General features: G+C 44.1%; 1 protein-coding gene across 1 annotated transcript in view; it reads right to left on the bottom strand.

The window, feature by feature from the left end:
* Positions 1-12757, bottom strand: part of LOC117487633 (protein FAM184A-like) — a 181859-nt gene that overhangs the window by 59893 nt on the left and 109209 nt on the right. The window contains 1 exon segment of the mRNA XM_034136266.1: positions 3513-3663. Within this exon segment, the coding sequence (XP_033992157.1) occupies positions 3513-3663 (151 nt within the window).

Here is a 12757-nt window from a genome sequence, read left to right as displayed (position 1 = left end):
TTTTAGCAAAATGGTATCAGCCCACACTGCCTGCACATCAATCAAGAGGCTGAACACCTGCTGCTGTGCTTTGACAAATGTAGTAAACAAGTAATCAACAAGTAAATAAATAAACATTAATCACTGCATGTCGTCTAAGGACATCATGTGTGCAGAGATTAACATTAATACAGCCGCTGACCCTGTGTGTGTGTGTGTGTGTGTGTGTGGTGTGTGTGTGTGTGGTGTGTGTGTGTGTGTGTACGATGACCACAGGAGCGCTAAGACATGCTACATTAGCATTCGTCATTAGCAGTGAGTGCCTGCTCCTGTGTGTTTATCGCAACGTTAAATAATGAGCCTGAGAGTGAGGCAGAGTGAGGAGGAGTGAGGCAGATTGAGACAGAGAGAGGCAGAGTGAGGCAGAGTGAGGTGAGGCAGAGTGAGGCAGAGTGAGACAGAGTGAGGCAGAGTGAGGCAGATTGAGACAGAGAGAGGCAGAGTGAGACAGAGAGAGGCAGAGTGAGGTAGAGTGAGGCAGAGTGAGACACAGTGAGGCAGAGTGAGACAGTGAGGCAGAGTGAGACAGAGTGAGGTAGAGTGAGGCAAGAGTGAGGCAGAGTGAGGAGGAGTGAGGAGGAGTGAGGCAGAGTGAGACAGAGTGAGGCAGGGTGAGGCAGAGTGAGGCAGAGTGAGGCAGAGTGAGGTGAGGCATAGTGAGGCAGAGTGAGACAGAGTGAGGAGGAGTGAGGAAGATTGAGACAGAGAGAGGCAGAGTGAGGTGAGGCAGAGTGAGGCAGAGTGAGACAGAGTGAGGCAGAGTGAGGCAGAGTGAGGCAGATTGAGACAGAGAGAGGCAGAGTGAGGCAGAGTGAGACAGAGAGAGATAGAGTGAGGTAGAGTGAGGCAGAGTGAGACACAGTGAGGCAGAGTGAGACAGAGTGAGGTAGAGTGAGGCAAGAGTGAGGCAGAGTGAGAAGGAGTGAGGAGGAGTGAGGCAGAGTGAGGCAGACTGAGGCAGGGTGAGGCAGAGTGAGGCAGAGTGAGGCAGGGTGATACAGAGAGAGGCAGAGTGAGGCAAAGTGAGGCAGAGTGAGGCAGAGTGAGGTAGAGTGAGGCAGAGTGAGACAGAGTGAGGCAGGGTGAGGCAGAGTGAGGCAGAGTGAGGCAGAGTGAGGCAGGGTGAGACAGAGAGAGGCAGAGTGAGGCAAAGTGAGGCAGAGTGAGGCAAGAGTGAGGCAGAGTGAGGCAAGAGTGAGGCTGAGTGAGGCAGAGTGAGGCAGAGTGAGGCAAGAGTGAGGTAGAGTGAGGCAGAGTGAGGCAGAGTGAGGCAAGAGTGAGGCTGAGTGAGGCAGAGTGAGGCAGAGTGAGGTAGAGTGAGGCAGAGTGAGGTGAGGCATAGTGAGGCAGAGTGAGACAGAGTGAGGAGGAGTGAGGAAGATTGAGACAGAGAGAGGCAGAGTGAGGTGAGGCAGAGTGAGACAGAGTGAGGCAGGGTGAGGCAGAGTGAGGCAGAGTGAGGCAGAGTGAGGTGAGGCATAGTGAGGCAGAGTGAGACAGAGTGAGGAGGAGTGAGGAAGATTGAGACAGAGAGAGGCAGAGTGAGGTGAGGCAGAGTGAGGCAGAGTGAGACAGAGTGAGGCAGAGTGAGGCAGAGTGAGGCAGATTGAGACAGAGAGAGGCAGAGTGAGGCAGAGTGAGACAGAGAGAGGCAGAGTGAGGTAGAGTGAGGCAGAGTGAGACACAGTGAGGCAGAGTGAGACAGAGTGAGGTAGAGTGAGGCAAGAGTGAGGCAGAGTGAGAAGGAGTGAGGAGGAGTGAGGCAGAGTGAGGCAGACTGAGGCAGGGTGAGGCAGAGTGAGGCAGAGTGAGGCAGGGTGATACAGAGAGAGGCAGAGTGAGGCAAAGTGAGGCAGAGTGAGGCAGAGTGAGGTAGAGTGAGGCAGAGTGAGACAGAGTGAGGCAGGGTGAGGCAGAGTGAGGCAGAGTGAGGCAGGGTGAGACAGAGAGAGGCAGAGTGAGGCAAAGTGAGGCAGAGTGAGGCAAGAGTGAGGCAGAGTGAGGCAAGAGTGAGGCTGAGTGAGGCAGAGTGAGGCAGAGTGAGGCAAGAGTGAGGTAGAGTGAGGCAGAGTGAGGCAGAGTGAGGCAAGAGTGAGGCTGAGTGAGGCAGAGTGAGGCAGAGTGAGGCAAGAGTGAGGTAGAGTGAGGCAGAGTGAGGCAGAGTGAGGCAAGAGTGAGGCTGAGTGAGGCAGAGTGAGGCAGAGTGAGGTAGAGTGAGGTGAGGCAGAGTGAGGCAAGAGTGAGGCTGAGTGAGGCAGAGTGAGGTAGAGTGAGACAGAGTGAGGTGAGACAGAGTGAGGCAGAGTGAGGTAGAGTGAGGCAGAGTGAGGTAGAGTGAGGTAGAGTGAGGCAGAGTGAGGTGAGGCAAGAGTGAGGCAGAGTGAGGTAGAGTGAGGCAGAGTGAGGTGAGACAGAGTGAGGCAGAGTGAGGTATAGTGAGGTGAGGCAGAGTGAGGCAATAGTGAGGCAGAGTGAGGTAGAGTGAGGTGAGGCAGAGTGAGGCAATAGTGAGGCTGAGTGAGGCAGAGTGAGGTAGAGTGAGGCAGATTGAGGTAGAGTGAGGTAGAGTGAGGCAGAGTGAGGCAAGAGTGAGGCTGAGTGAGGCAGAGTGAGGTAGAGTGAGACAGAGTGAGGTGAGACAGAGTGAGGTAGAGTGAGGCAGAGTGAGGTGGAGTGAGGTAGAGTGAGGCAGAGTGAGGCAAGAGTGAGGTAGAGTGAGGCAGAGTGAGGCAGAGTGAGGCAAGAGTGAGGCTGAGTGAGGCAGAGTGAGGCAGAGTGAGGCAAGAGTGAGGCTGAGTGAGGCAGAGTGAGGCAGAGTGAGGCAAGAGTGAGGCAGAGTGAGGCAGAGTGAGGCAAGAGTGAGGCAAGAGTGAGGCAAGAGTGAGGCTGAGTGAGGCAGAGTGAGGCAGAGTGAGGTAGAGTGAGGTGAGGCAGAGTGAGGCAAGAGTGAGGCTGAGTGAGGCAGAGTGAGGTAGAGTGAGACAGAGTGAGGTGAGACAGAGTGAGGCAGAGTGAGGTAGAGTGAGGCAGAGTGAGGTAGAGTGAGGTAGAGTGAGGCAGAGTGAGGTGAGGCAAGAGTGAGGCAGAGTGAGGTAGAGTGAGGCAGAGTGAGGTGAGACAGAGTGAGGCAGAGTGAGGTATAGTGAGGTGAGGCAGAGTGAGGCAATAGTGAGGCAGAGTGAGGTAGAGTGAGGTGAGGCAGAGTGAGGCAATAGTGAGGCTGAGTGAGGCAGAGTGAGGTAGAGTGAGGCAGATTGAGGTAGAGTGAGGTAGAGTGAGGCAGAGTGAGGCAAGAGTGAGGCTGAGTGAGGCAGAGTGAGGTAGAGTGAGACAGAGTGAGGTGAGACAGAGTGAGGTAGAGTGAGGCAGAGTGAGGTGGAGTGAGGTAGAGTGAGGCAGAGTGCCATTTCTACACTGTAGCTTTGTGCATATGACAATAAAACCTTTGCATCGTTGATCTGTGGTAGTCATACCTGCTCCAGCAGATCCTCCACCTTCCTCTGCCAGCTCTCCCTGGCGCTGCTCAGCTCCTGCTCTTTGCTCTGAGCCAGCTGACTCAGCGCCAACGCCTTGTCCTCCTCATGGTCCTCTCTCAGCTCCTCACGCAGCTTCTTACACTCCTGCCTGCAACACACACACACACACATTTATGTTTAAGAGCATAGCTTATACTGCGATCGACAAAACCACAAAAACCAGCATCGTTTCTTTATGGAACTGTTAATTGAAGTTTCCAGAAAGCCAATAGAGCAAAGAAAGCCTACACATGAATAATCAGTACAATAAAAAAATAACCATGTGATAAATGAAGAATGTATATGTGAGTGTTTGTTAAAGGCAGAACAGCTGAAGAGAAGCCTTAAATCATAGTAGAGTTCTGTGATCTGTAGAGCCCTACATTTAATAAAAACAAATGTATATATCTGATAGTAATGACATCATTTTTACAATTTCCAAATACGAATAAACCAATGATTCACAATGTAAACAGATTATTTCTGCAGCTAAAAACGATGCTACAGTATAAGAGAAAACAGTGGACCATCCAACCACAAATATTTGCATTGCAGCTTTGATTTATGGTCCATCTAAGTTGGCTCGGACTTTGCTGAAGTTGCAAATGAGATTTAAGGATGACTTCGGAAGTCTTTGATAACGGCCACATTTCCATAAAATTATAAAGATTCAACGAACTGCAAGTGGAGTTTAATACAATTCCTTAATCATTAAAACCATTGGTTCTATTTCTAAAAGCTCTTAATCTCTCAGAACATAATGTGTTTTTTTTAATGCACATTTTGTTGTTTTTGTTGGCATGACTTTTTTTAAATGGCTCACAACAATATCTGGTACAATGAAAGTCTCAGTCAATCTTATGAGGGCTCAATATCTGCTTAAAGGGACTAATAAATGGTCCTTTTACATTAAACACTGCATCTATTGAGAGACCAACAGCTTTTTGCATGGCTGTGTGTGTGTGTGTGAGAGTGTGTGAGTGTGAGTGTGTGTCAATATAATAGCTGTGTAGGAGTGGAGATGGCAGCTGTTAAACGAAGTATCGAGGCAAACACATTTCTTTGACACTTTGACAGCCAGAAAGTGTCAGACTCTCAAACCCACTGCAATATGCACAGAAAAACACACACACAATAATTCACAAAGCAGTTCAGTCACACACCAAACAGTCATCATGCAGCACATGTCATCATTCATGTCCTCGTTCTTTTCTTCATAAAGCATGCTGACAGTCTTCAATGCACACACACACACACACACACACACACACACACACACACACACACACACACACACACACACACACACACACACACACACACACACACACACACACACACACACACACACACACACACACACACACACACACACACACACACACACACACACACACACACACACACACACACACACACACACACACACACACACACACACACACACACACACACACACACACACACACACACACACACACACACACACACACACACACACACACACACACACACACACACACACACACACACAGACAGAAAGGCCTTGGGCTTCAAAGAGCTCTGGTCTTCCTAATAAGCGTTGCTCTATAGCGTCTGGGCAGATGGAGAGAGGTAAAGGAAAGTGGGTGAAGGAACTGTCAGAAGACGGAGGAAGCATGGGGATAAAATGTGGGATAATTGGCTGATCCTGCGAGATACGAGGCACATGTTCTCAGTTAAGACACTGAAATCCTCGTGCATGGAATACACTCCTCTCCTCCGACAGCAACGACCAGCTGCCAGAGACTCACAGGATGTAAGAAGTCTGATCATGAAACATCGGTACTGATGTCTCTGCAGCGGCTACTAGTTCACACCAGAGCTGGTTAATAATCCTGCTTTTATATTCAACACAAGCTCTGTTGGTGATGTTAAATCCAGGCTGAATACACGTCTTCTTTCTATTCATTACAGTCCGAGACCTCCTTAATCACAACCACTGTGTACCCAAGTCATATTGTTTTATCTATGTTTTAACAAATTCATTATGACATTAGTGTGGTGAGTGATTTCACAGCTAATAGTGTTTGTTTTCTTTTCCCTTGTTGTTTACTGGCTTGCAAAGTGTGTTAGGGAGTAATTTGCTAAGGTATTCAACCTCCGACACAGTTCATCATTTTCTCCTTTCACTGTCTCCTTTCCCATGGCATAGGTCTACGGCCTTGGGTATCGCTGCTATCTCTCTTAAGGAGGGGCAGCTTGGGCGCATTGTTGTTCCCAGCTTATGACGGAGCACAAGCTGACATGAGATAGTTTATGGTTCAGGGACATCTGGATGCCCTTCTTTTCTGTTACGTAGGTTCCCTGGTGCACATTCTTTTCTATGGACGACAGCAGTTCGATTCAGGGTCCATATTTGTTTAGTTTCGCTGATGAAGAATGTTGATTATTCCACTCTGAACTAGTTAAAACCTCCTACCAGAGAGGAGAACCCTCAGCATTGATTGTGGCATCTCAACCCGTGGCCCGTGACATGTCTTGTGAATTCTCCGGCCAAAGCTCCAAATAAACCGTCAGTGTTTGCCATCAAAGCTCCAGCTCTCCATCGTGTCTCTCCGAGTCCTGTCTCCAATTGCTTCAGAAGTTTCCCCCACAAAGTGCAAATGGTTTTCCCTTTTCTGTAGTGTGTTATAAGCATATGGGTTTGTGTGCATGTAAATGGTCTGCAAAGGCTAAAGTGTGCGGGAGAGAAACTGTATGTGTGTTCTCACAATATGTCATCTTTCTAATAGTGTCATATATATATATATTACATAAGCCTAGCCGGAGCTTAATCACTAGAGTGTCTGGATTTCATAAAGTACACATACAAATGTATATAAAGTTACAAGGTGTCTCAAACAACAATTTGAATGCCTTTGACAACTTTAAATACCCACAGCTCACCTGCTGTAATACATTCTGTCTTTTAGAAATAACTGTGTACACCTGACTTCCTCTTTGTAGAAACATTCAATACGATTTTTGAAAAGTTTATTCAAATCCTGCAACATGTGGGCTTTCAATTTGAAGGAAATGCCTAAGGAAATTAGGTTTTCAACTTGGATTCTGTTGTCAGCAGGCAGATAAACACACTAACATTTTCATTCACATAGCAAGTGCCCTTCTACCTACCATTTATGTATTTTATTAAATATTTTCTTCTTTGTGGCTAAATATTTCCAATAAATAGCTCTTGTGCGGAAAATTCTCTTCTCAAATTACTTCCTCCAAGGTCACTAACAAACCCTCAAGCCAAACATTTCTGTCGATATTTTTGAAAATGAACGTTCTCAGAGGGAAACAGGTTAACAAAGAAAGCTTTGAAAACATGCTCAGACCAAGGACTCGTGCTGTTATCGTCGACTTCCTTTTTTAATTACGTTATTCTCAACAGCTATGTATTGAAGAACGGCCAGGAAATGATGTTTGGAGCTTCAGAAACTTTAAAAGAGGCTGCAGTGTCACGTCCATCTGAGATGAAAGTCACACGGCTGCAATAAAAGCTCTTCACAAACACTCAGATGGGATTAGAGCTACTGTACGTGGTAATGAGGGGGATTATATATTAGCGGTCCTCCTGGTGTTTAGCTTGTTAATGTCAATGACAAATCACAGGCGGAGCTACAGAGTTTACACACGTTTTCCCAATCCTGCTTTTATACCATCTCTGCGGGGGGGATAATGCAAAGATTACCAAAGGCATTTGTTTTCATCCTCTGAGGATCATGAGTCCTCCACAACTTTGTACGTTTACTTTAGTCCTGTACTTAACCCTTAAAAGGTTTCTGTATACAGTCATTTGACAGGCTGCGTCCATCAAGTGGGTGTGATATAGGTTTAATAAGGGTGTAAAACAGGTGTGATAATGGTGTAACATGGGTGTAATATAGTATAATAAGGGTGTAAAACAGGTGTGATAATGGTGTAACATGGGTGTAATATAGTATAATAAGGGTGTAAAACAGGTGTGATAATGGTGTAACATGGGTGTAATATAGGTATAATAAGGGTGTAAAACAGGTGTGATAATGGTGTAACATGGGTGTAATATAGGTATAATAAGGGTGTAAAACAGGTGTGATAATGGTGTAACATGGGTGTAATATAGTATAATAAGGGTGTAAAACAGGTGTGATAATGGTGTAACATGGGTGTAATATAGGTATAATAAGGGTGTAAAACAGGTGTGATAATGGTGTAACATGGGTGTAATATAGGTATAATAAGGGTGTAAAACGGGTGTGATAATGGTGTAACATGGGTGTAATATAGGTATAATAAGGATGTAAAAAGGTGTGATAATGGTGTAACATGGGCGTAATAACGGATAAATAAGGGTGTAAAACAGGTGTGATAATGGTGTAACATGGGTGTGATATAGGTTTAATAAGCGTGTAAAACAGGTGTGATAATGGTGAAATGAGAGGGTATTATTGTGTAATATGGATGTAATCTAGAAAATAACAATCAATCAATATTCACATGTGAATGCTCATTTAAGGGTTAAGTACAACTTTGAAGTACATGATCTGTACTGAATCATTTCCTCCTATTTCAAACAATTCAAAGGTAAATGTTGTACTTTTTACTTTATACATTTATTTAATAGATGTAGTTAGTTACTCCTACTATCACACTAATACTGTGTACTGTATGTTTATAAACCACATGTTATCTATCATGTATTTTACGTTAAGAAAAACTGTATTGATCCCTTGGTCGACCGAACAATCTGTAACACCCAATAATGCATGAATAATTATAATTAAAATATATAACAATTTTGAAATGAGACTTTTTGCATAATAAGTCCCTTTACTTTTTGTAATTTAAGTACATTTTGATGCTAACATCTATAATCACTTTAATTAAAGTAAGGTTTTGAATACAGGACTTTTTACCTTTAACACAGTATTTCTTCACTTTTGAATTCACTGAACTTTATTACTACATTTATTGAAGTAAAAGATTAGAGATGAAGTAATATAAGATAATAATAAGATGCTATAAGATAAAATAGGGAAAGAGAATCCTTTATTTGTAATGTATCCCACAGTAGGAGGAGCCTGGGAGTAAATGTGTAGCTATTAGCCACTTTCACACCAAGTACTTTGCCGTACTTAGTTCCCAGCACTTAGTTCCCCCATGGCACTAAAGGGCAGATCGCGTTCACACCGGAATAAGTTCCCTGAGAGAAGATTACGCAAATGAAGCCGCTGACATCACTTCTTCTTCTTCTGCTTTGGGTTTACTGGCAGGCCGCAAACAACTTCACGGCGTATACTGCCACCCGAAGTCCCCGGCCGGAAGTCCCCGGAGTTGGGGCCTGGCTTCAGTAGAAGCTGCTGGGACTCCCAGCAGCTTCTACTGAAGCCTTCCGAGTAAATCGCCAGAACGCCGACACCTCCTCATCTCCACCGCTCCCATGTTTTATTTTGTGTTGCCATAAGTTAGTCTCTCTGCGTTGGTGCGCTGGGCTAATGCTAATGCTAATAATGCTAATGCAATGAAATAAAATGGCGGCTTCACAAAACCTTTCAGAGTTTTACGGGGCGTGGTTTGCAATTCGCCCAGCCAATCAGAAATTGGAACTTTTTTCTCCCCAGGAAAGTACCTGCTCTCTAGCAGGGACTGAAAAGGGGGGAAAAGTTCTCATGAACTAAGTTCTCTTTTTGGTGTGAACGCAAAATCCCAGGAACTATCGGAACTAAAAGGGAAAAGTACGGGGAAAAGTACACCGGTGTGAAAGCGCATATTGTGTACATTACATTAAGCCTTTAAATCTTGAATTTTGAACTTTACTGTATATAATAACAAGAATAAACTCATTTTTTAACAACTTTAATATTAATACATAATAATCCTAAATGGGCTGTTTCCAAACCCTCTGGTTTCACTAAATATCTGAGTACTTTTCCGTGAGTGTGTGTACATCATTTCCTGCCGCTGCATCGAACAGTTGTTGATATCTTTTTCAGTTCACAGCCACTAAACAAACTCTCCAAGGTCTCCAGTGTGACCAGACACTACGTCTCCTCTCTACTCTGCTGATCCGCTCTTCCTCCTCTGTTCACTTGGTAATCCTTGGAGCTCTCTCGTGATTCTACTATCACAGGGAGACGCTGGGGCGGGATTAAAAGGCAGCCTCCTTAATGCAGACGGCTCACTAACCAGTGTGCTCACCCCAAACACCAAATGAATAGAAGCACCTCCTGAGAATAAAGGGCTGAGTGCAGAGAGACAAAGGGAGGTGAGTGAGAGCTGAGGAAGAGGAGAGGAAGAGCGACGGATCAGTGTGTCGGCACTCTGTCTTCCTTGTCAACTCATTTCCATCACCTAGTTTCCGTTCATCATTACCATCACTTCAGTCACATGCTTTTATCACATGGCAATACTTATGTTGATGTATAATGTTTTTATCATTTGTATGCTATGACGTTTGTATTTTGTTTTTGCTTTGTACATCCCATTTCTTGTGATTTGGGGCAATAATACATTTTGATTTGATTTGATTAGATTACTCTGGTATTTCTACAGTGTGTGGATCTTTGCTTTTAACCCTTAGATGTATAAGTGGGTCTTTTTGGACCCGGTGAGGTGGTTTTCTTGAAGTATCTTTGTAATTAAAAAAATGTATCATTTCATATTCCAGCTATTCCTCAAAAAACATGTTTTGGATATCATGCCATTCACATTTTTAATTTACATTTTAAGAAATTGTAGTTCTTGTATTAATACCCCAAGCTTCCATAAGTGGGTCAAAACTGACCCGCATGCATTTTCTATGGAATCCTACGGGAAAACGTTTTTTTTTCAAAATGTAAAATACATTTCTAAAATTATAAATAGTGAAAAATTAAATATAAAATATTTCTAGTGTGAACCAACATATACTAAATATTATACAAGAGATTTTTCTTAACCAAAATGACAAAAATTGCATAAAAACACATGCATCTAAGGGTTAAGATCCACTCTTATTATAACTACTATTTATTAGTGATATAGCCACAGTCGGTTTTTCAGAGCGGCAGAAAAGTATAGCAGGTATTTATGTATCTGTGTTCGATGCAGCCACTTTAAATCAAAATGTCCCACCATCGCTGTCAAGTTCTTTGGTTTTTGTCACTTTTAATTCAACACGCTTTTTCATACCTTGCTTATTTCCAGGTTCATACTTGTAGTTTGGTTTTCTTTAATGCTTTAATGTTAAAAAAACACACTTTGAAATGTTTTTTATCCGTCTTTTATATACGATCGCTTACCTTCTTAATAATGCTGCTACTTATTTCATTTTCATTTAACATGCATGTGTACTCACTTATGTTATTTGCTGTTGTATAGCCACTTCATTTAATATGTTGCATGATTAGTGAAGTGTGTCCCTGTTCGGAAGAAGTTTGTGTTTGGGTTAAAAATATGCTTGGTACTTCCTGGGAGTTGTATCAAAAGAAAACAAGTGTCTGGAGAGACGCTGCTGACAGATTTAGGTTGAGATGATTCCCGAGATACGAGGATGAGGAGGAGGAGGAAGCTAAAGGTTCCTAAACAGCATCCTGATATTTATACATCACTTATTTGACTTGACACTCATTGGCCTCCTTTACTGTGCTTCCCTCTCCTTAATCCTTGAAGGAGAGGATCATGAGGCCAATAAAAAACATTTACGTACATTTGAGGGACCTTGATCTGAGTCTTGGTTCAGAATGATGCTTATCATTTTTGTTAGAAGTTGTATATGATATCTAACCTCTGTATAGAGCTCGGGATTGAATGTATTTACCTTTAAACCCTGTAGGAGTTAACAGGTGAAGAAGTTAATTTGCGAGTGGATTTGATTTGATGATTCTGGTGTTATGAGATGACATTTGAAGCCCTGCCTTCAATACAGTAATACAGGACATGAAGCGGAGTAATACAAAATATCACAGCGAGGCGTGCAGTGGCTCAGAGAAAAATATCAAACAATATCAGGTGTGACCTTTACAAAGAACCGGGGCGTTTACAGATTTAATTAAGTTACAGGTTGAGAAGAATCACAGAGGAGAAGGAGCAGCACATGATGAGAGGAAGCAGACCATACATGTTTTTGAACTATAAACAAGAACACAACCACTGCAAACAAATGTATATTGGTGTTACGGCCGCCTCCCGCCTCCCTGTTAACTCTGTTTTGAATGTGTTCTATGTAAATGAGCTGTGCGGTTGCCCTGATGTCATTGGCTACCTATCTCCTGGTCCGCCCCCGAAGATTGTGATTGGAGCACGCCGGGCCCGACGCGCTCCAATCCCAGCGCACATCCGGCGCGCACCTTCCGGAGACGACTACAAAGCCTGGGGACAACGATCAGTCGGGAGGCTCTGCTGTGTGAACAGACGCCTCTCGCTACGTGCTCTTTGACTGTAGACACATCTGGTAACAGTGGTTAACTCGTGTGGTCCGTATTAGTATTGTTGTGATTAGATGTGTTTAGATTAGTTTAGTATTATGTTGACTGTTGTCCTCTAGCTTAGCTGTGTTTTCCTACAGCCTCCTTTTGTTAGTTTGTACCACTTTAATAGTGAGGGTTGTTTTGTCACTATGTTTGTGTATTCATATCTATTCCTTTGTATTTGATGAGGCTCCCTTTTTAGACCCCATTTACACGGGAACGTTTGCGTTTACGCACCGTATGCGTTTTTAAAAAAGTCTTCCGTTCACACGCATGCGGCTCAATTAACGTGTCCGTGCTCCTGCTGTAATTCTCCCCGGTAGTCCACCAGCAGATGAAAAACACCTCTCCGCCTCTTCCAAGGGACGAGGGAACCGTGCGGCAGAGTTTCCGTTAACATTTTCTTTCGCCGGTCAACATGTCCGTTAAAGTTGAAATCTTCCGGACAAAATTAGAAAAGTGCCGGTCAGTGGTCTTCTTTGTTACTTATTGAGCTTTAAAACAAATTGATAACGACTTATATATAATAATATAAGAATAATAAACGGAGCCTCTCTTTTCCTCCCCCTCTCCTGACAGCCCAGCAGCTGATCTCTGAGCAGGAGAGGTGGGGAGAGGGAGACGTGGGGAGAGGGAGACGTGGGGAGAGGGAGACGTGGGGAGAGGGAGACGTGGGGAGAGGGAGGCGGGGCTATTTCATCGTTATCAGAAAATGATCATATAGGGCGTACACACGGAGCCGTTTGG

The sequence above is a fragment of the Trematomus bernacchii genome, unplaced genomic scaffold, assembly GCF_902827165.1.
Source record: "Trematomus bernacchii unplaced genomic scaffold, fTreBer1.1, whole genome shotgun sequence".
Taxonomy (NCBI): domain Eukaryota; kingdom Metazoa; phylum Chordata; class Actinopteri; order Perciformes; family Nototheniidae; genus Trematomus; species Trematomus bernacchii.
This window is presented reverse-complemented; position numbering and strand designations above follow the sequence as displayed.